Source organism: Lissotriton vulgaris, unplaced genomic scaffold (assembly GCF_964263255.1).
Source record: "Lissotriton vulgaris unplaced genomic scaffold, aLisVul1.2 SCAFFOLD_1177, whole genome shotgun sequence".
Taxonomy (NCBI): Eukaryota; Metazoa; Chordata; class Amphibia; order Caudata; family Salamandridae; genus Lissotriton; species Lissotriton vulgaris.
In genome coordinates this window covers 298,163-322,859 of record NW_028243938.1, presented here as the reverse complement: position 1 = coordinate 322,859, position 24,697 = coordinate 298,163, and the positions used below count along the sequence as shown (strand labels likewise).

Genomic DNA, 24,697 nt, shown 5'->3' with positions numbered 1-24,697 from the left:
GAATTGGATTACGGGAGGACGCTAGATGTGTCGGATGCAGGGATGATGGCGCTAACTTTAGGCACCTGGCCTGGGGATATGCTGCTATACACAACTTCTTGCTTCGCGCTGTACAGGTATTAACTGGCATGACCCTGTAAATGGTTGAGTGCACGCCAGAGATCTGTTTGCTGGCGCTGATAAAGAAGATAAAGCCATGTAACAGACGCGTATTTTCGATTTCTACTTTGTTTGCAAAACATGCTGTCTCAATGCATTGGGGTGCGAGAACTGTCCCTTCTTTGGTAAAATGGATTAGGGACCTTGTGTATTGTAAACAACAAATGGATGTATATGTGGAGGAGCTGCCGGTGTCATCCAGGGCTAAGGACTTTTGGCCACCACTGACTGTGTATCTATGGAGCACCTGGATATGTCATAACTGCTTATGAGTAACTAGCATAATTGTGTTAGTATTGTTTTGTAAGACCTGGAAGTGTAAATCAACTACAATTGTGAAGGGAACACGTTACACTGTTCCGCATGTTCTGATGACTGTTTATGGTTAAAATAAGGGTCGGAGGGAAAATAAATGTATCCTATGTTTCATCATGTGCTGTTGCAGCATGGGTGCTTGTGCACGCTGTAGTATGTAATTTGGCAAGGCAATAAATAAAATATATATTTTTTAAAGTATGCATCTTCTATAAAGCACAGCATAAATGCATGCATAGCAGCATGCTCCTAGCAGAAATGTGCTTGACAGTTGTAAGGAATATTTCAGTCATGGTGTTTTGTTTCTCATGTTCTTTCAGCTGGTAGTTGAGCCAGTATCTGAAGACAAAAAGAAGAACAAACAGGAGAAGTTGAAACGGTGTATTCGCACAGCTGCTGGCACGAACTGGGAGGACCAAAGCTTGCTTGAGTGGGATACAGGTTAGTGTCAGGTGCACTGTTAAACAGCTGTATCACCTTTATCAAGTCCTGGTGTGGTTTACTTGGGGTATCGTCTGTTTTTTTTAATTGAATAAACCTTATGTTAACTGCAATCTACAAACTAAATTCAGAGGTTGGACTAGAAAACTAGAAGTTTTTCAAAGTTTTTTGGTACATCTAAGTAAGATTTTATTCTAACTTGTACCAAGGTTTAGTTAGGAAGGGCACAACCAACTAAAGTGCCCATTAAGAGTGCATATGATTTTGAAAAGGATTAACTTTTAAACCTGCAGAAAGTTCTGGTCAACTCTCCTGCTATACAGCCCAACAGTAAGTTCACTCTGTCTCAACAACCCTTATCAATGAGATAATCTTTGTATCACACAATATGTACAAAGTGCAAATCATAAAATAAATACATATAATTACCAGAGCAGGGACTACAGTTAAAAGCAATTCTGTTCCTCTTTCTCGAAATTTTTATTAGTAGGTATGATTGTATAGTAATAAAGAGATCTCAAGAATACTTTATTCCTTAATGTCCTCGAGTGAACCCCAAATGCAAAGTAAGAAGGTTATCAAGGATGTCACCACTTATGAAAAAATCATTTCTCCAATCAGTGCACAATGTGTGCAAGAGACGCTGTGAAGTAAATAAATGTAGGACTGCGGACTATACAAAGCATTCAGCTTGCATGAAACGTGACTACTGAATTTATCGGCATGCATGGGTTAACTAATAAGGCTGATAAAAAAAGAACTACGACTTACTACGATCACAATAATCTATTGCAATATTTTCTGTCTCACTGAAAGCTTCTTGAGCACATAAAAACAAGGAAGCTATCGGCTTCAGGAATGTGAAAGAAAGCTCTCGTATCTTGAAGGCTGATGACGAGAGAGGAAAGCCATATGGCGCCTCTGCTTGTAAGCGCACGCCTGCGCGTGTGCCCACAAGCTCTAGGCCACAGTGGTAGCATTTTCTGAAGCCATTACTAAAAGTCTCGCCAGACAGCTCATGCACTGACTCAGGTGAAACCTAAAAATGACATTGTGTTTTAAGGCCTTTCAATTACCAATTGTTACTGAAATATTAATCATAATGCAACTCAATTTAAACAAAAGTATAAGAAAATCTGCTTTTCCTTTATTATGGTACTGCATGGTGTTTACTAACGTGAAATCTGACAGTCTGAGAGGGCAATTCTGAAGAAATCATTGTAGTAGTCCCAGTGGCCCGATCAGGCCAGTCCAAACCTTTGCTGATTCTTATGTGTATACATTCAAACGGATATTAATCTTCTATTGCGTCTGTGACCAGAACAATGTGTTTGTCAATGTCCAGCTCAACTCAAATTAGGCTTTGTTTTATGCAGTGCTGCATCTGCCCTCTTCTTTGCATTGTATAAAAAGGTTGTGTTTTAACTTCATAGTTTTGTTTGGCACCAGTCATGTTGGCAGTTATATTCTCCTTGCTCCCTTTACTTTTGTCTTGGTGTCCGTAAGCATTACTTTGTTCTTGTTCTACTAATACAAACATTTGAAAGATTCTGAAGATTCTTCTCTCCAGCTACTGTTTTTTTGGTGTCAGTAAAGTAAATACTGCTTTGTTCTTGTTCATCTCCACCATGCCAGTGAGAACTTGACACTGCCTGGTGTCCACAAATCGCCTGTAATCTAGGCTGTAGCCAGAGAGGGCAATTTTGAGAGTTTTGCAGATGTTCGTCCGTTAGAAGTGTTCTAAATTTGGATTTTACAAAGTTTATAGCAGAGATGGCTCATTCACAAAGATAAGTCGAGACAAACGGGGGGGAAAACTGTCATCGCAGCTGTACGGATTTCCTTGTACTTTCCAGCATCCACAGAACTCCGTAAATTAATGTCAGATTGGCTTGCTTTCAATTCGGTGTAGTTTTGAAGGGTGACGATCTTCATGCGTAGGGTAACCAGCACATTAATTTGTTCAGGAAAGTCACGAACATCCACTTCCATTAAAGAGTTCGAAGTTACCGCCATATAGGGCTCCAGTTGCTAAATTTCACCAAAATCTTATTTGAGCTCTTACATAAGGCTTATCAGGGGGATACTGTATTTCTCAATCGTAGGAGCTCAGCCTTGCTTTGTTTTCTGAGACGATTTGGAGCACAGAGGCTACGCACTGCATCTTCCTTTTCTTGTCATGTTGTATAAAAAGCTTACATTGTGATTTGAATGTTTTACAGAACTAATCATGTTGGTGATTGTCTTGCTTTTTATTCTTGTAATTTGCAGTTGATGACATTTATTTTTTCTGTTGCATAGTCAAGTCAAGTCAAGTCATAATATTTATATAGCGCACTACATACCCAGAGGGTTTCAAGGCGCTTAGGAAGGGGAGGAGGATTATTTGTCAAAAATCCACGTTTTAAGCTGCTTTCTGAACGCTAGGTGATTCTGGGTGAGGCGAAGGTAAGCGGGGAGTGAGTTCCATGTTTTGGCAGCCAGGTATGAGAAGGATCTGCCTCCCATGGTGGTCTTGTTGATGCGAGGTACAGTGGCGAAGGCTTGGCTGGAAGAGCGAAGTTGGCGGGAGGGGGTGTAGAAGGACAGTCGAGAGTTGAGGCAGTCTGGTCCGATGTCGTAGAGTGATTTGTGTGCGTGGGTAAGCAGTCGGAAAGTAATCCTCTTATTGACGGGTAGCCAGTGGAGGTCTTTAAGGTGACCAGAGATGTGTTCGTTGCGTGGGATGTCTAATATGAGCCTGGCTGAGGCGTTTTGGATTCGTTGTAGTTTCTTCTGGAGTTTAGCGGTGGTACCTGCGTAGAGGGTGTTTCCGTAGTCCAGTCGGCTCGTGACTAGAGCGTGGGTGACTGTTTTCCTTGTTTCGGTGGGGATCCAGCGAAATGTTTTTCTGAGCATGCGAAGAATGTTAAAGCAGGAAGAGGATACGGCGCTGACTTGTCTGTTCATTGAGAGTGAAGAATCCAGGATGACGCCAAGGTTCCGTGCGTGGTCTGTCGGGATGGGTGCATTTCCGAGGGCTTCCGGCCACCAGGAGTCGTCCCATGCAGAGGGGGATTTACCTAAGATGAGGACTTCTGTTTTGTCTGAGTTCAGTTTCAGACGGCTTTGTTTCATCCATTCGGCGACTTCTTTCATTCCTTCGTGTAGGTTAGTTTTGGCGGTGCTGGGGTCATTGGTGAGAGAAAGGATCAGTTGAGTGTCATCCGCATAAGAGATGATGTTGAGGTTGTGTTGGCGTGCGATGGCCGCGAGGGGGCTCATGTATACGTTGAAGAGGGTGGGACTGAGTGAGGATCCTTGTGGTACGCCGCAGATGATTTCAGAGGCCTCGGACTTGAATGGTGGGAGGCGGACTCTCTGGGTTCTTCCGGTGAGGAACGAGGTGATCCATTCCATTGCCTTTCCTTGGATTCCGATGTTTCTGAGGCGTTGTAAAAGGGTGCTGTGGCAGACTGTGTCGAAGGCTGCAGAGAGGTCGAGGAGGATGAGGGCGACTGTGTCTCCATTGTCCAGTAGAGTTCGAATGTCGTCTGTTGCTGCGATGAGGGCGGTCTCAGTGCTGTGTTTGGCTCGGAAGCCAGATTGTGAGGGGTCGAGTGATTTGTTGGCTTCGAGGAAGGCGGCGAGCTGGTTGTTGACAGCTTTCTCGATGACTTTGGCCGGGAATGGAAGAAGCGAGATGGGGCGGTAGTTTTTGAGTTCGGTGGGGTCTGCTGTTGGTTTTTTCAGAAGGGCGGTGAGTTCAGCGTGTTTCCAGTCTTCTGGGAAGGTAGCGGAGTTGAAGGAGCAGTTGATGACGTCTCGGAGGTGCGGAACTATGACGGAGTCTGCTTTGTTGAAGATGTGGTGAGGGCATGGGTCTGTGGGGGATCCTGAGTGGATGGAATTCATCAGGCGGATGGTGTCCTCAGTGGAGATTGGGTTCCAGGCGTTAAGGGTGTTAACGGGGGGAAGATGGTCAGCTGATGGTAGGGTGGGTTGGCGTCCGGGTTGGATGTCAAAGCTGTTGTGGATGTCAGCAATCTTGTTGTGGAAAAAAGAGGCTAGGGAGTCGCAGAGGGTTTGAGAGGGGGTGACGTCGTTGGAGTTGGCCGAGGGGTTGGAAAATTCCTTGACGATGTTGAAAAGTTCCTTGCTGTTGTGGGCGTTGTTGTCAAGTTGATCCTTGCCTCATCAAGCAACCACTCTGTGCTTGATAAGTGGGTGGTATCTTGGTTTCTAGACTCCATGATAGTTTTGATTTCTATTAATAGTGAAAATAATCTAATTACTATCTTTCCCCTCCTAAGCCATCGTATCGGAGTGTGCAGTAAAAGGTCACCATGCTCGGTTGAAATTTCTTCAAGAAATAATGTGAAGCTTCGGTACTTTTTGCCCTCTGCATCAATTGAATTCATAATATTAACAACAACAGTCATCGCATGCTTAATCCCCATCATTAACTTCCACATACCAATTCACCCAGGGCCACACTAATACCTCAGATACGTATTGAACGGCAAACACAATTCAAAGTGCCCAAATCTTTTGCAGTAGTAGCTGCTCACCTACACAGGCAAAACATACATGTTTTCCCTTTTTTAGACGATTGACTTATCAAGGGCTCAACTCGTCAAAAGTGTTCAAAACACACAGGCCACCATGAACCTACTTCTCCAACTGGGTTTCACCATCAATGCAGACAAATCCCACTTCCAACCCTTCAAATACAGCCTTACCTAGGATCTATCCTCAGTTTACAACAAGGGATAGCTTACCCCAGTGCCTCCCGGATTCAATCCTTCCAAGGTGCTCATTCGAAATTCAGCCTCATCAGCAGATAACAGTGAGGACAGTTATGTGTCTCCTATGGCTTCATTTATAGCCATAGTTCCTCATAGGCTCACTATGCGTCTGTTGCAAGACTGCTTAGTGCATCAGTGGTTTCGAGCGGATGGTTAATTGAAAGATCTAGTGTTGGTTAGCTATCAAGCTTGCCACTCTCTGCTCTGCAGTGGTGGAATACCAACAATCTCCTAAAAGAACAGCCGTTCTTGGACCCAATTCCAAAGAGAACAATAACAACCTCATGGGTTGGAGGGCGCATTCACAAGATGCAACTATTCAGGGATACTGGACATTCGGCCATACCCATCTCTGTATCAATCACCGGGAGTTGCTAGTTGTTCATCTAGCGTTTAAAGCCATCCTTCCCCCACCTCATCGCAAGGCAGTTCTGATTAAAACAGACTACATAGCTGCCATGTATTGGCTGCAAAAACTAGGGGGGAGGCAGTGGAATTGAGGAGGGGGGGGGGGGGGAAGTAGTTGTTCCCGGTCCTCTCAACTCTAGCATCAAGCCCAGAATATATGGAGGTGGGCTCTCTGATACAACAATCACCTGTTAGCGAAGTGCCTGCTGGGAGTAGACAACAACTTTGCAAATCTCCTCAGCAGGAGGGCCAACAAGTCTGCGAGTGGAAGCTCTACCCACAAGCCCTCCTCCCATTCTTCCAGCGTTTGGGTCATCCAGACATAGATCTTTTTCGCCACAGCTGAAAATGCCAAATGCCCAAACTTCACCTCCAGGTTCCCACAGTCCAAGGGCAACACACTATGGACGAGTTGGTCTGGGATATTTATTTATGCGTTTCTACCTCTCCCGCTGCTTGCTGGTGGCTCCCACAAGGGTACGACAACCATGGTTCACCACACTTAATGAAAAATGCACTCAGATGGCATCTTAGAGATCCACCCTAAAAAACGACCTAACTCTTGTGTCCTGACTGAGTGGCTGCTTGCAAGCTGCCACCACCAGATATGTTTCTGGGCCCCTGGGACAAGATCCTGCTGCTCGGTAGAGGGTGGTCTGAAACAATGCACATCCTGGGACGAGGTGCCAAGTCTCCCCCCCCCAGGATGGGCAGGGTCTACGAAGGGGAAGCTTTAAAGTCTTGCCACCTTTGTGAGCTACCCCAGCCAATTGCTGCTTCAAACAACAGGCCCCCACCGGTTCTGACCCCCACTTTGGGTGGCAGAATCGGCAGGAAAACGAAGTGCGGAAGGGAGGTGTGCCCACCTTACCCAACCCCAGCCCTCAGGTTGGGGAGGCGAGGTGAAGCACAACTCTGTCCCTGCCGTCTTTCAGTTTGCGGGAACCAGCTAATCAGAGAGAACATATGTCCCCCTCCCCCTGGAGGATGGCATAATAGTGGTGTACCCACCCCAAGCAATGGACCCATTGGTCCTGACCTTTACCTCCCTGTAATGCCCCAAAATCTAGTATTTCGGGCAACCTCAAACCTTGCCTCCTCAGACAAGAACCGACCAGAAGAAGAGAAGGACGGAAGAAGCCGTGCTGAACTAAGAAGAGGAGGACGCCAACTGACTTGGCCCTGGCCCTACCGGCCTGTCCCCACCTCCAGCGAAATACCGGTGTGTCCTGCAGCCAGCAGTCCTCAAGAACCCAACGGAACTGCCCTGCCTTCCAAACCAAGACTTTGTCTTCCGTGAGCACCAGATTTGCTCAACAACAGACTCTGGCTCCGGCCAAAACCACTCCGCACCAGACGTTCGAGTGGCCCAACACCATGTGGAGGTCTTCCTGTGGATCCGGCCCTGAGATCTGGTGCCTCTGACCTGCTTTGAATCTCCAATCGACATCTACAGTCTCTTTCTGGAGGACCCTATCAACTGGAGCTTGTAAGAAAACCCGACGCCTAAAGACACCCCTGCACCTGACGTCCCATGGCCTTGGGTGACCCAACCAACGATGTCCCGGCATCCCAAATTACCTCTCCAACCAGTGGTCACCTCCAGAAGATCTATGTCCCCGAGCCTTCAGTGTTTGTTGCAACCGTAAAAATCCCATTTAAATTAACAGGGCACCAGACGCAAAAACAGCACCCTGTACCCAGCTGCCCATGCGCTGCTGCGGGTGTAATTTGTGTGCTAACTGATCCCCCTTTTCCCTGAGCCGAACACCAAGAGTTTTGCGCCCACAACCTTGTGGCCTGCTCATGAGCAGCCACCAACCGGAGGCCCCCTACCCCCCATTGGATAACATTCGGCCTCATCGCTCTGCACTCGACCACCCTAGTGCCACTGAGGGTGTTTGGAGAGCGTGTCCTTGACCCTTTGGTAACCCTAGATCTGAAAGAAATACATAGTGATAGATTGCTTACCTTGCAAATTGTCCGAAGTGGCTATTCCCTCCCCTTCGAGAGTACCACTCCAGCCATGCCACCTCAGTACCAGCGCATGTCGAGGGACCATCTTGCGCTTCTTCAGCAGGAGGTCACGGCCCTCCTGGCCAAAGGGGCCATCAATCGCTTTCCTGAGCCAGAATTAGGTTGTGGTTGTTATTCCCACTACTTTCTGGTCCCCAAGAAGAACAAGGGCCTGCGTCCTATATTGGACCTCGCGTACGTCAACCGCTTCCTCTGGAAGGAGAAATTCAAGATGGTGACACAAGCTCAGGTCTTGTATGCCCTGGACCCTGGAGACTGGCTGGTAGCGTTGGACTTGTAAGATGCATATTTTCACATCCCTGTCCTGCCGGCCCACTGACGATTCCTGCTGTTCACAGTAGGCCACAAGCACTTTCAGTTTAACGTGCTCCCCTTCGGCCTTACCAGCGCCCCTCGGGTGATGTCGGTGGTCGCAGCTCATCTGTGCAGATCAAGGGTTCCAGTCAACCCCTATCTTCACGACTGGCAGTTGAAGGCGGGCTCGCCCCATGGAGTCGTTTCCCACCTCCAGACTACGGCCGACCTCCTGCATTTGCTGGGGTTTTCCATCAACGTGCCGAAGCCGCACCTGATACCCTCTCAGAAGCTCCTCTTCATCGGAGCAGTTCTGGACTCTGCACAGTTTCGGGTTTATCCTCCAGAGCAGCGAGTCCGGGATATTCAGGCTATGATTCCGATCTTTCAGCCTCCATACCGGGTTTCAGTCAGAATTACCCTCCGGCTACTGGGCCTGATGTCCTCCTGCATCCTGCTAGTGGATCATGCCAGGTGGCATATGCGGGCTCTGCAGTGGGACCTGTAGTTCAAGTGGGCACAGCATCAGGGCAATCTGTTTGATCACGTCCAGATCTCTGAGGGCACTGCATGACAATTGCAGTGGTAGCTCACAAATCGCGATTGGGTCAATGGCAGATCCCTCTCCCTTCCCCCAACCGAAACACACAGTTGTGACGGACAAGTCCCTTCTGGGATGGGATGGCGACATGGGATAGGCTGAGATCAGAGGATTCTGGTCTCTGGCAGAGTCCCGGCTCCATATCAACCTACTGGAGCTTCGGCGATCCAGCTTACACTGAAGGCATTCCTTCCCTCTGTCAAGGGGAGAGTAGGGCAGGTGTTCACAGACGCGGCACTCGCTAGGCGCTGCTTTTCGCCGCAAGTGGAGTTGCAGTCTACTATACGCCTTTCCGCCTATACCACTTCTACCCAGAGTGCTGAAGAAGATCAAGCGCGACTGGGCCCAAGTCATTCTTGTGGCTCAGGACTGGGCTCGAAAAGTATGGTATCCCGAGCTACTCAGCATGGCTATCGATCCCCTGATCAGACTGCCTCTTTGGGAGGATCTTCTGTTGAAGCAACAGTGGAAGGTCCTACACCCGAACCTGTCCAGCCTCCACCTCCTTGCGTGGAGATTGAGCGGTTGAAGCAACAGTGGAAGGTCCTACACCCGAACCTGTCCAGCCTCCACCTCCTTGCGTGGAGATTGAGCGGCGGCAGTTTTGACCTGCCTCCTGAAGTTTGTGATGTGACATTGGCAGCCAGGCATCCTTCCACTAAGACTATACACCTGCAGGTGGAATAAATTTGTGGCATGGTGCACAGCAAAGGCTGTGGATAGTCTTTCTGCCCCTCTTTCAGAGGTCCTCATATTCCTCCTTTCCTTGGCCCAGCAGGGCTCTGCTCTGGACACTATCAAGTGCTATATCCTGGCCATTTCAGCCTTTTTACGGCTTCCAGATCACCCTTCCCTTTTCAAGTCCCCTGTTGCAAATAGATTCTTACAAGGCTTTACGAACATGTTCCCTCCTGTTCCTTTCATAATGCCTCAGTGGGACTTTAACCTAGTTCTTACATATCTGATGTGTGCTCCCTTTGAGCCACTTCACAACTGTCCTCTTCGTCTTCTCACTTTAAAGACTCCTTTCCTGGTTGCCATCACCTCTGCCAGAAGAGTGAGTGAGTGATCTCTAGGCTCTTTCTTCTAAACCTCTTTTTCTCTCTGCCCATCCGGACAAAGTTGTTCTAAGGACTCGTCCATCTTTTCTGCCGAAGGTTGTCACTGTCTTTCACATCGGGCAGATCATCACTTTGCCCACCTTTGTTCCGCCTCCGCATCCCTCAAAAGAGGAAGAGGTGCTCCACCATCTGGACCCAAAACGTGTGCTCTCATTCTACCTCAACCGCACAACAACAGTTCTGGGTGGACGACCAGCTCTTTGTTGGCTACGTGGGCGCCAAGAAAGATCGGGCCTTGCATAAGCGGACCATCTCTCTGTGGGCCGTTCTGTGCATTAACGCTTATTATTATTTGGCTAAAAAGGAGTCTCCTGTGGGGCTACGCGCCCATACTACCAGGACGACGGCAGCTACAACTGCTTGCATGATATCTGTCAGGCAGCTACGTGGGCCTCGCTGCACACGTTTACCAAGCATTATTGCCTGGACAGCCAAATCCTGAGAGACTGCTTCTTTGGCCGTTCTGTTCTCCAGGACTTCCTGGTGTGATTTTGGTTCGCAGACTCACCACCGGGGTTGGTATTGCTGGGGCTTCTATTCGAAGGTAAGGAATCTATCACTACGTGTTTCTTTCAGATGCACAAGTTTCTTACCTTCGGTAAAGATATATCTGTAAGAAACATTAGTAGTGGTAGATTCCTTACCGCCCCACTCATCCTCTCCGTTCTGCGAACTGATTTCCAGGGTTAAGGGCATCCCTTTCAGGGCCCTAGTTTTGTGGCACCAGTGGTCCGTTTCTTGCATGGCTCTGCGTTCCTGGCGAAGAAAGTAGTGCACAGAACTGATGTCAGACGCGCCCACACGAGCGAAGTAGCTCCAGCGACGTCTTCTCGGTGACAGCTATGCCAACACTGCACGCGTAGCCGCACGACGACGCCTACCAACGCGCAGGGGTACTGCTAACGAAAACTTTCCGGATCCGGTCTGACGCCTGGGGGTAAATGTTTCTTAAAGATATAGAATTACCGAAGGTAAGTAACTTGTGCTTCTAACCCCAGATTACCAACTCCCACAAATAACTACTTACCTGTAAACCGATATTTTCTCCCATAGGATTGCATCAACTGCTTTTCCTGATAATAGTTCTGATTGTGGAGTTGATTTGTATGAAAACTTGAAAAACTGCAAATGTACTAAAAGTGAGTTACTTATCTTTTGTCTAAGAAATGTCTCAGTATGATATCTATGCATATCACACTGATTAGAAAAAGTAATCTAAAAAAGTAACGTGCACAGTAATCTCAAGTAACTGGAAAGTAATTTTGAACTGTTGACTTACCTGTAATTCAACCAACTGCATTTGAACCTGCATTCAACTGTAAATCACTACATAAGATTTTGCAAAGTACTATTTCACTTCGCTCCACCAGGCTTGGCTTTGTTGTAGAAATAAAATCACTGAATAATATTTTTGATACAAACAAATTTGTCTGAGTTGAGTCTTTGAGTATGTGACATCCTTTCTTGCCTGAGTGTGTACATCAAATGCTTAACACTACCCTCTAATAAAGCCTTACTGCTCGCCCACACTAACACAAATCGAGAGTAAGGTGCTATCTACTTTTACCTCTGTCTACCTTTGGGGTTCCACTGGACTCTGTGCACACTATACCTCATTTTAGTATAGTATATACAGAGCCAGCTTCCTACATCCTTGCGTTTTAAAACCCAGCTTTCATCGTTTGCTACTTCTCCATCTCCTTTTCCTTTCAATATTCACCTGCCATTCTCTTTACCATACCGTCCTTTTTCAATCTCTTCATCCAACTTAGGCACAAAGAACAATTATGACTCCTGCCTCTAAATAGTTCAAAAGGTATCAGTCTGGTGGTGGAGTGAGCCTGTACACTTTTACCTTATCACACACCTCATCCTTCCACGATTTGCCACTCCACCCAGAGTGCGGTATCACTTATTTTAGAACTTTATTGAACCTCTCAATAATGCCATTCCACTCTGAATGATACTCTGTTCCTCAATGCAACTTTTCACCTCTATAGGTGTTAATTGAACACCATTTTCCGTTAGGAGAACGGGAGGATACCTTTCCAGATCAAACAAAGACTTGAGAAACTCCGTTACCACATGCGATTCAATTGAGGTCACTATCACAACCTAAGGCCATCTAGAATATATATCAATGCAGATTATTAAATAATAATCAATACTTGAAAGACCAATGGGACCCACTTTATCCGAGGTATTATCCCACAGACGAGCAGGTATATTTCTGATAACCATGGGCTGGGTTCTACCCTTAAAAATCTCATCACTTTCCAAGCACTCCACTCACACTCTTACCTTTCTTTGCACCATCATGTTCACACCTGGCCACCAGAAATCCAACCGAGTCCTCAACTTTGTCTTTGAAATTCAGAGAACTCTCATGTGCTAATTAAATCACAAGACCTTTCAAGATGACTGAAGGAATCAACCTGTCATCCTACAGAAGAAGTCTATCTTTGACGATAAGCTCATCTTTCTCCTCCCAATAGCTCCTCAATACCTGATCACGTCCTGCCACCTTTACCAACCAGAGGTAGACCGCCCTAATTCATTCAGCTCCTCTAACACTTGGTCCTTCAATTCTTCTATCCACTCACCTTCCAAAATGGCTCCACCGGTAACCTCACACACCTTAAGTATCCCTCCTCTTAGAACACCATCAAAAGTGTCCCCTTCCTTATCACTAATGTCGGTATCTTTACACAAGCGGTAGACACATTCAGCCAAAATGTTCACCGTTCCTGGAACATGAATAACATTGATTTCAAATTCCTGCAAAGCAATGACCAATTTGCATATTCTGCTTGAAATGACATCAATTCTGTTTGACATGAACACTTCCTTCAAAGGTTTATGATCCGTTTTGATCACAAAATCAGATCCCCACAAAAGCACAAAGATTTCCGCAGGTCTCATCACCAATTAGAGTACTTCATTTCGGCACCTCTCAAGCTTTTGGAAATTGATAAAATGGTCCTTTCCTGCCCATTAATTACCTGCATTAAAACCGCTCCTAAACCCTTTGAGCTGGCATCCTTCATCCACACTGTTTCCTGACCTGGTTCAAAACTTGACAGACTAGGGGCTTATCTCAATTCACTCTACAAAGCCTTAAACTCTGTAGGAAGCTGGCTCTGTATATGGTATGCCACTGAAGTTTACAGGGCTCGATGTAAACCCAAAGTTCTCTATTAGTGGTAGTATGGGCGAGCAACCTTAGGCCTAACACAGAGGAGTGGAAGACATTCATTGCACAACATTGGCCAATAGCTGGCACACAACTCAAAAAAGGGATCCACACCACTTTTATTTTTTTAAAAAAATAAGCTTTGTTAGAGATTTATTTTAAGACCAAGATCTTTGCAATAAGTTAAGTATGTTTTGCAGTAAAAATACTTAATACTTTCAAAAGTCGACGTTTAGTGTAATTTTCAAAGAGTTCAATGTTATCATATAGATGAAAAAAACAATGTGATTATACAGGTAAGTACATGACTAACAGGTCCAGTCTTTGTAACCAAAAGTCAGCAAGGGTCAGGTGAGCACTAAAACTGCACCACCAGTGGCACGTGGTGGCAGGGTGCAGAGGTCAAAATCTTAGTTCGGCCCAATGCGTTTCAGATGAGAAACTGGTGGTGCTCGAAGATACACTGCTTGCAGGCAGGTAAATCTGTTGCAGAGGCCAAGCTTTGGGGGTTAGATTGAGCACGGGGGCTACCAAGCATGCACCAACAGGGCACTGAGGCGGCCGGGTGCGGTGCAAATACATTGTCTGGTGCCCAATAGAGAACTTGCTTCGGATAAACCAGCTGCATGCTTCGCATTGGAGGAAGCAGAGACCAGCGACAGCATAGGAAAGTAGAGATGTAGGGGGTCATAGGGGCACTGTCCGTTCAGCTCACCAAGCCCAGTGACTTCGGATGCAGGGGTGCCTTTAGACATCAGATTCTTCTTAGCGGAGATGGTCGCAGTCAATGGGAGCCTCTGGGTTCAAACTGCAGGCATCGCCGTGGAGTCCAGGAGGAATCTGCCAACACTGGACTTCAAGATCACTGGAGAGCCTGTTCTGGGTCGGTGGTCCACCTGGACATGGGCCAGAGGCCTTGGGTGCAGCATTGGCCTTCCTTGCGGGGGAGAGCCTGGTCTCGATACCGTTTTAGCCGATCTGCCGTCTCCTTGTCCTTGGCCCAGTGGTGAAGAGGTCTATTCCACCTTGGGGAAAGACGAATAGTAGATTTGTGGATGGGATCCTTCACTGGTGAACGTGACCGTGGAGGCTGATCCGTTTGATCCTGTTGCGACCTTGCAGGGGATTTGGACCTCTCCCTATCAGATTCGCTGTTTTGTCCATCCGAGTATCTGCCACTCCGAGATGATGAGAAAGATGAGGAGAGGCTCACTAGAGATCTAGAGGAAGACCTCGACCGAGATCTCTCTTCTGCAACCCTCCTTCTCTTGGCAGGAGGATCCTGTACTGGAGATTGTTCCACCTCCGCTGCCGATGCTGAGCCTGGAGAACCCAACTGCGGTCCTAGGACGTGAGCCTGGCCCAATGATTCACTCTCTTTCTCCTGAATCACCTGCTTCAAAGGTGACCTCTCCTGTGACCTTGCAGGAGAGATGTTCTCTGGCTGCGAAACGCTCCGTTCCCTGGATCTTCGCTGATCCATCGACGGTGGCTGTATCGACGCCGAGCAGGTAGACGCTCTCTCGACGTCGACCGTGATTTCTCCAACGTCGACCTCGGATGGCGATGACTGTCCTTCGGCGTGGAGTATCTTGCCGTCGAAGGTTGTCTGCTCGACGTCGACGGAGGCTGTTTCGACGCCGATCGCCGGTGTGTTGTCGGCGACTGGGCGTGCATCGAGTCTGAATGCCGCTTCGACGTCGAACGCTCTTGATCGGGCGTCGACGTGGGCTGCTTTGACGTCGACCGACGATGTGTCGACAGAGGCTCCCTCGACGCCGAACGACCATGACTAGTCGTCGACGGAGGATGTCTCGACGCCGAACGCCGATGGCCAGGCGTCGACGGAGAAAGCCTCGACGTCACAGCATGACGATGCTGTTTTGACGTCAGGTGGCTCGCCGTCGAGCTCTTCTGCTTCGACGATGACCTATACCTAGACGCGGTCTGTAGCGAAGGTACCTTAGATGTAGACGCTGAAGACATCTTCTTTGTCGCCGTCGACTGCTTCTCCAACGCCGATTCCGACGCTGAATGTGAACCAGTCGGGGCTTCTTTCGACGTCGACCGCGCCTTCCGACTTTTCTGCTTCTTGGGAGATCTTCCTCTCTCAGAAAGCCCATAAACCCGAATTCTCTCATGTTCTTTCAGAGTCCAGGATGTTAAAACCTGGCAGTGTTCACAGGTGTTAGAGGAATGAGATTCTGGTAGGCACAGGATACACACTGAATGAGTGTCAGTCTTGGCCATTTTCCTTCCACATGAAGGGCATTTGTCAAAGAGGGAAGGCATCTCTGACAGAAAAATCACCTATTTTAAGCCTAAAAAAGGTTTCAGCAACACCCTATGTCTAAAAGACGTCGAGTGAAAGCAAAAAATTGTAGGTAACAAAGATATTTTTGACAAAGCCAAAAATAAATGGAGCTGTTTCACCAGGGTACTGACTGAAGGAGCCGGAAAGAACAACTGACCTAACTGTCACCCCTGAGGCATGATGGGAAGCCTGGGGTCATGGCTGCCTTAAAGGCACGGTGCCAGTTTTTGTTGAAAATGGTTTCATTTTCTATGCTATTGTTTTTACAATGCAGCCTGAGGGCTAACAATGTCTATTTACAAGCAATTTTCAGGATTTATGAGTGGTTTACTCATTTAAACACAAAGTTCAAAGGTTATTTGACCTAATGTGTTTTCTTTCCTTTTGCTTCCTAAATAATTGCAGTGCATGTATATGTGTTTACATTGTTTTAGCCTCAGTTATGGAGCTGCATGGTGTGAGAAAAATAATATATGTACATACATATATGTGGAGCGAGATATATGTGTTTTTACATATATATTTTTATATTGTTTCCGAGGTCCCGCACATGGGCGGGAATATTCAGTGCTTATGACTTTGATGAGGATACCCCTGGAAGAGAACTAGGATTACAGGTAAGTAACTTATCCCTCCTGGGTTCAGAGGAGCCATCATGTTGCTTGGGAACTCGAGTTGTTGAGTTTCCAGCCCATGTTCTCTCTATGGCTTCCCTGGCACTTGCACTATCTAAGAATGACCTTAAATATTGTAGGGGCATATCTGCTCATGCAGATATTCCCACACCTGTGGTATGGTGCACTCCTTCTTAAAGCTGGAATGCTAGAGGGATGACTTACCTATACTTTAAGAACCAGCACCTCTTTTTCACTTTGACCTCTGCTCTGGTTTTCACAAAACTCCATTCTGTGAGCCCTAGCATCTTTGCTTGGGCCCTCAGTTTGACTTCATCCCAAAGGGAAGTCTCCAAATCATCTCCAATCAGGCAGTCCACATGGCCATGGGATGGATGTTTGTGACATTATCAGTATTGGTGACTGGATAGGTACTTCGAATCAGGTGCTGATCTGAGTGAACCAGTATTGCTCAAGGCCTCTATTAGCAACTGCATTTACTGCAGGTCGACGAGTGGCATTTTTCTAGTTTTTACAGCTAGGGCCTCCAGTTCGGTGCCCCAGTGACCTAATGTCAGGGCACCAAGCCTTCTTGGGATCTCAGTTCTTCCCCTGGTACCCATCCCTTGGCTGTGTAGAGTCTCTGGACCCACCCTCCTGAGCAGATTATTGGGGACCTGAAGAAGACTTTTTATTCTTAGGATTACCGTCTTTCCCTTGGGAGAGGGGGTCTTTTTGGTCTTTTTCTTTTGGTCTCCCCTACTCAGTGGTAGTTTTTGTCATCCTTGTCTTGACCCTGTGGTTGGCCTTCTTCCCCAATTCTTGATGAGAAAGTAGACCTAGGTCTAAATGGAACTGATGTAGTTTCTCTTGCTGACAATTTACTTAAAAGGTGCTCCTTCATTATCAAATTATACAACCCTTCAAAGTCATGTACATTGTGAACATCTAGCCAACCTCCTTGTGTTTTCACTGAGTAGTTTACAAAATCTACCCAGGTCTGACAGTGTTTTTCAAACCTCCCAGAATCTGGTCCTATACTCCTCAGTACTATATCCGAAGCCCTCAATCAGGGTACCCTTCATGAGAGCATAGGATGTAGCATCTGTTTCATTTAGTGTCCAGAGTCTATACCTGCACTTTCCTGAGAACATTTTCGCCCAGTCTCGCTCTGTCTCATTGCTTGCTTGTCTCTCTTTGTTGCTTGTTTTTTCTTGCCCCGTTGTTGTCGTACTTTTGTCTTATTCTGTTTTTGCTTGCCTTCCCCGTCCTACCAGCCCACCTCCCCGTTGTTTCTTTCCCCTTCCCTCACCCCTGTTGTTGCTTGCCCCATTCTTCCTCTTGTCGTTGCGTCAACCTTCCCCCGTTGTTCCTTGCCTATCCCTTGCCCCACCCATCCCCCATTCTTGCTTGCCCTGCCCCACAACAAAAATCCCCTATGACTGTGCCAGCGCTGGATGTTTCATAGCACTTAGTGTTGCTTGCCTCACCCCACTTGCGTCCCACATTGTCGCATGCCTGAACCCCCACCTGTCATACAAAATTCCATGGAGCCATAATCCTTCACAAACCACCTGTAATCCAGTCAAACCAAGGAATGCCCTGGCTTGGACCTGGGGTTTTGGAGCCTTCCAGTCCAGAATTGTCTGGACCTTGGGTTGGAGTGGCTGAACTTGGCCTCCACTCACCAGGTGACCCAAGTATACAACCCTTCCCTGCCCTATCTGGCACTTACTTGCCTTGATAATGATGCCTGCACTTCTAAGGGCATCAAAGACCTTCCCAAGGTATATCAGGTGAAGCTATATACAGTAATATAATTTAGATAAGCTGCACTAAAGGATCCCAACCCAGCAAGGACTTTATTCACCAACCTCTGGAAGGTGACCGAGGCATTATTTAATCCAAAGGGCATCACAGGGCATCACAGTAAACTGGACATGCCCACTTGGAGGGGAGAATGCAGATTTTTCTTTTGCTCCAGGGGTCAGACCTATCTGCCAGTATGCTGATGTGAGATCAATGGTACTCAGATACTTGTCTGCCCCTAACCTGTCAATCAATTTGCCTGCTCTAGGAATTGGATATGCATCAGTCTGTCACAGCGGTAAAACTCCTATAGTCCACACAAAACTTCATTTCTTTCTGTTGCTCTTAACTGGTGTGAGTATTTTGGCTTGCTTTTTCTATGTACTCCGCCATCCTGGAACAAGGCCATTCACATAATCCACTATGTTATGTTTTGGCTCTCTGAGAGACTTTTCCCATCCTTCCTTCACATAACTAAGAGCACCCCTAACAGGATGCCCAAACATAAGATCAATGGGTGAGCACCCCACTTCCTTTTGTGGCCCTTCTCTGTAGGTGAAAATCAAGCATGGAAGTAAGACATCCCATCTCCTTCTGAGTTTTTCAGGCAGTCCCCCAATCATGCATTTCGATGTCTGGTTAAATCTTTCAACCAGCTCATTGGTTTGTGGGTGGTATTTAACTTGTAAGTCAATCCACACTCCTTCCACATGTGTTTTAAGTATGCGAACATAAAGTTTGTACCTCTGTCTTATTCTACTGTCCTAGGAAAACCAACTCTGGTAAAGATGCCAAGGAGGACCCTTTGCCACTGCTGGAGCAGTAGAGGTCCTAAGGGGAATAGCTTCATGATACTTGGTGGCATGATCCACTACGGCCACAATATATATGCTCCCTTAGTCTGTTTGAGTAGGAGGTCATAAAGTTTGACTCTTAGCTGTAGGAAGCTGGGTTTCTGTTGCAGTAACCCCCCACTTTTTGCCAGACTGCTGATGCACTTTGACTTGACGTGCCCTGGATCCCTGCCCAACAGGTTCCCAGGGGCTATGTTCTTTCCCAAAACTGTACCTTGTACCCCCAGTTGGCACCACATGTCAGTCCCTTGTAAAAGGTACCATGTGCACCAAGGGCATTGAGGTAAGGCCTCGAAGTGCTGCAGCACTTATTGTGCCACCCTTAGCGGCCCTGTGTGTGTGTGTGTGTATGTATGTATGTATGTATATATATATATATATATATATAGTGCACCCAGCTAGAGGGGTGGCTGACCTTTTAATATGTAAGTGTGTGTGTATATATATATATATATATGTATATATATATATGTATATATATATATATATAGATATATATATATATATATATATATAGATATATATATATATATATATATATATATATATATAACACACAAAAGTTCTGCCTGTTGTAAGGAGGCCCACTCAACCAACATTCTGCATCTTAAAGTGGAGCTTGCAGCTTCGAAACACCATAATCCCACTGCTTTGCCCTACGCGTTTCGGAAAGTGCTTCCTTGTTCACGGGCCATGCAGGAAATAAAGCGAGTGACGGCATTTAAATATCAGCTGCTTTATTAAACATATTCAAGCGTTGGTGGGCGTGGTTATCATGCCCCATTGTTCGCTGGTATTTGCAGTCCATATTAAACCCATGTGGGTGTCGCCACTTACTTTATTCCAAAATTAAAACCTCTGTAGGCGGACAACAGCATTTACGAATGCGCCGCTTTTAAGTCTCTCACCAATGTGCTGGTTGGTAGTCCTGTGTTACACGCCATCAGGCACTCCAGGACCGCATGCAGATGCACACGGCGGTTCCTCCTAGCGACCCAGGCACGGCCGCTTCAAATAACACACAAAAGTTCTGCCTGTTGTAAGGAGGCCCACTCAACCAACATTCTGCATCTTAAAGTGGAGCTTGCAGCTTCGAAACACCATAATCCCACTGCTTTGCCCTACGCGTTTCGGAAAGTGCTTCCTTGTTCACGGGCCATGCAGGAAATAAAGCAGGAAATAAAGCGAGTGACGGCATTTAAATATCAGCTGCTTTATTAAACATATTCAAGCGTTGGTGGGCGTGGTTATCATGCCCCATTGTTCGCTGGTATTTGCAGTCCATATTAAACCCATGTATATATATATATATATATATATATATATATTTCCGCACTTGCACCCTTGCTGCGACAGACCTTCAATCCTCGGCCATCGACCAGAAAGAACACGGAAGACCCAGAGTGCAGGTGAGTTTTTTATTTCTCAGCACACCACGCCAGCATAACGTTTCGGCCTGCACAGAGGCCTACATACATAGATATTATAGGTCAGCCACCACTCTAGCTGGGTGCACTATACCAGCGCTGTGAGAGTACAGGTGCATGAGCCCTGTACCCCTACAGTGTCTAAGCCAATTCTTAGACCTTGTAAGTGCAGTAATGCTGTTAAGAGTATGTGGTGCTGGGAGTTTGTTATTACGAACTCCATAGCACCATAATGGATTTACTGAAAACTGGGAAGTTTGGTATCAAACTTCTCAGGACATTAAACCCACACTGATGCCAGTGTTGGATGTATTGAAAAATGCACTCCGAGGGCATCTCAGAGATGCCCCCTGAAAAACGACCAACCTCAGTTGGATTCCCTGACTGGTACACACCAGCCTGCCACCACGAGGCATGTTTCTGGACCCCTGGGGGTGGGATCCTTTGCTCCCTGAGTCCAGAAACAAAGCCTTTCCTGGGCGGAGGTGTTCCCACCTCCCCCAGGCCAGGAAGAGCCATCTGTGGCAGGAAAGCTTCAAAGGCCTTGCAGCCTTTATAATGCATCCCTCAGCCTCTCCTGCTATCGGGAGCAGGCCCCTTCCTGTCTCCCCTCCTTTTCGGCGGAAAGACAGGTGGGAAAAATTAGCCAGCCCAGAAGGTATGCCCACCTCTGCAAACCACACCCCTCAGGTGGGGGAGGCAAGGTGAAGCCCACTCTTCAGTCCCCGCCATCTTGCAGATCACAGGCATTCCCCTATCAGGATTAGGGATTGTGCTCACTCCCCAATGTGGGTTGAGCACAGCAAGGGTGTTGTCACATTAAGGACTGACATTGAGACCCCTAAAATGCCCCCTATATACAATATTTAAGGGGCAGACCTGAACCAAGAAAACAAGAAATGACCCAGAAGAAAAGAAGGACCAAACAGCCGTGCTGAAGCTAAGAAGAGGAGGACGCCCACTGACTTGGCCCCAGCCCTACCGGCCTGTCCCCACCTTGAACCTGCAGAAGCCAAATTCCGTTGTGTCCTGCAGCCAGCAACCTCAGGAACTTGAGGACCTGCCCTGCCTTCCAAAGAAAAGACTTTGTATCCTGTGAACACCGGATTTGTTCACCAACAGGCTCTGGCTCAGGCCAAATCCGGGAATCTGCACCCGTCGCTCACGGTCCAAGTTCAAGTGGCCCAACACCACGAGGAGGTCTCCCCGGCGATTTTGTCCTGAGACCTGGTGATCTCTGACCTGCCCCATATCTCCCAGCGAAGCCTGCAGCCTCTTTCTGGAGGATCCAGCGGACTGCGCGACATGAGCTGGTAAGAGAAACCAGACGCCCAAAGACACCCCTGCACTCGAAGCCCCATGGCCTTGAGTGGCCCAACCAATGGTGTCCCAGCATCCCCAGGCATCCCAACTTACCTCTCCAACCGGTGGTCACCTCTAGAAGATCTTCGTCCCTGAGCCTGCAATCTTTGTTGAAACTGGAGAATCCCCATTAAAATCAACAGGGCACCCAACACCTAACCAGCACCCTGCACCCAGCCGCCCCTGCGCCGTTAGGTGTGCTTTTTGTGCTAAACAGGATCCCACTTTGGCCTGAGCCGAACACCAGAAGCTTTGCTCTCACAACCCAGTGGCCTGCTCATAAGCAGCCACCAAACTGGAGGCCTCCTATCCCCCTTTGGATAACATTGGGCTTCATCACTCTGCACCTGGCTGCCATAGTGTCGCTGAAGGTGTAACAAGAGTGTATCCTTGACCCTGGGGGAACCCTTTTTTTTACTTCAGAAACTCAACCCCAAAGACTGAGTACTTACCTGGTAACTGTTAACCTCATTTCTCTCCATAGGAACCTAATAACAGTTTTGTCTGAAAAATGTTTTAAGTGTGGAGTGGATTTGTATAGAAACCTGAAAAATTACAATTGTGCAAAACTGATTTTACATACCTTTTCTCTAGGAAATGTCCCACTGTGATATCTAGGCATATCACACAGAGTAGAAAAAGTAACCTAAAAAGAAATAGAAGTAACAAAAATGTTCTCTGTTCAGTAATTTCAATACCTTGACTTACCTGTATTTCGAACAACTGCATTTGAACTTGCATTCACTTGTAAACACTGCATAGTAGTTTGCAAAGCATTTATTTAATTTACCTGTGCCAGGCTTGGCTCCAGAAATAAAATAAACTTATATTTTTATACCAACAATATTGGTCTGAGTTGATCTTTGAGTGTGAGACATCATTTGCTGATTGAGTTGGTACAATAAATGCTTAACACTACTCTCTGATACCGCCTTACTGCTCACCCACACTATCACAAATAGAGAGTGAGGTGGAATCTGCATTTACCTGTGCCTGCCTTTGGGGTTCCACTGGACTCTGTGCACACTATACCTCAACTTGGTATAGTATATACAGAGCTAGCTTCCTACACTACCCTTTCAAAGGGTACCCCAACCACTGGAAGTGGAATTAAGGAGGCCTCATGCCTTACAATTGGCTTGGCAGGAGGCACATGACTGACAAAAGTCCTTCACCTGAGGGACATCCCTAGCCAGTAAAAGTGATAGATTCTATGTTTTTATCCTGACCAAGGTGCCCAGCTAGGGGTATCTCATGAGCCAAATTGATGAGACGCTCTCTAAACCTTTTAGGTACTACCACTCTCCTGGTTGCACCAGTTTTATGGGTCTCTGGCCTCTGTGTAGGAGCCCATCCTCCCAGTGTACCCTGTGGTTGCCACTGATATCACCCTTTTCTGTGCAGTAGCTGTCTCCCTAGGTCAGTCAGGATTGGGACATGTTTCTTTTCCCTGGCACAGATCCATCCTAGAGGGTCCCCCTGGGTCCAAGAGCCCTGCTGTGTAAGGTCCAAGCTTTGCAGGCTCAGTTCCTCCATAGGGCAGTCAGGATTGGGACAAGTTTCTTGTCCCTGGCAAAGATCCATCCTAGAGGGTCCCCCTGGGTCCAAGAGCCCTGCTGAGTAAGGTCCTAGCTTTGCAGGCTCAGTTCCCTCTGAGGATAAAACGTCCTCTTCCTGAAAAGAGGCGTTCTGACTTGGAATCTGTTGAGAAGCTGGTCCCCCATTCTTCTTGCCTTTTCTATTGAAGGGCTGGTCCACTCTTTCAGGATCCAGTCCCTCTTTTTCACTCTGCTCTGTTTTAACAAAACCCTATTATGGGAGCGCTTGCATCCTTCCATGGGTTCTCAGTTCGACGTCGGCCTAAGGGGAGGTCTCCAGATTACTTCCAAGCAGACAGGTTTACAGGGATGGTTGGGGGCACTACCAATTCCTTTTCTCCAGCTCCCCCGTCACATGCTACCATAACCATTGGATGGATCCTTGTGACATTGTCCGCTATGGTGACTGGATAGATTTTTCCAATCCAAAAAGTATTATGTTCGGGAGTGAAGTCCGGCTTGGAATGAAGGTGCCTACCATGGCTGAGAGGCAGTGGTGCACCTGAGGCCTCAAGGGTGGTACAAGAACTGAAAGATAGTGCCTCCTTTTGGTGATTAAAGGGAACTGAGGTACTCCATGCAACCTTCTGTCCAATTCAGCATCAACACTTTGCGGTTGATATCTGGGGTGTCCAAGTACTCAATAGCAGATTCCTCTCTCTCTGACGAGATCAGGAGTGTTGCCCCCGTTCTCTTCTGTGCTGCATTCATGTTGAGGCGATGCAACATGTTCTTCGATTCTGAAGGGTCCTTTTGTTTCCAAAAACAAATCACGCCGAACTTGCGTTTCCACAGTGTTCGTGGGACAGTTGCACACTTTGTGAAGGTCTGACCTCGAATACTTGGCATGGCAGTTTGGACAAAATCGAAACTGAGTTCTTTCATCATGTGGACATTCTCTTCCACTGTGATGTTCTTCAAAAAGTTTGTTGACTGGTCTGAAATGTAAGGAAAAGCATGATTGTTTGTTTATCTTCTGCACCCGCTGGGTAACGGATCCGAGCCTGGGGCGTCGAACCGGAGTTCACACAAACATCTCTGAACCCAACGGCAGGGAAAAACAATCTAAGAATGGGGCCAATACCCATGCTCGTTATCACTAATAGGTGGATTCACCAGAGCTCATGACTCAAAAAGTCTCCTTTCAAAGAAAAACAGGTTGTGCACGTCCGAGCCGAACACTAGATGGCGAAATTATGCACAACATGTGAATCTACAGCACTACATGCCATGAACAGATGCCTACAGGGTATGTAACGTTTTCCATCTTTTTGATGATGATAATCAGGATCTCACATAGACCATACCTTTTGGCTTCGCTAATGCTTGGTACACAGGTTAACCCTTCGAAAACGTTTTTTCC

The 24,697-nt window shown here is 47.1% G+C and overlaps 1 protein-coding gene across 2 annotated transcripts in view; it reads left to right on the top strand.

Moving 5' to 3' along the window:
• RBM42 (RNA binding motif protein 42) overlaps positions 1-24,697 on the top strand; it is a 237,994-nt gene that overhangs the window by 199,518 nt on the left and 13,779 nt on the right. For both annotated transcript variants that reach the window (XM_086948711.1, XM_086948710.1), the window contains exon 8: positions 795-915. In XM_086948711.1, coding sequence (XP_086804837.1) covers positions 795-915 — 121 coding nt within the window. The remainder of the gene's footprint in view (positions 1-794; positions 916-24,697) is intronic.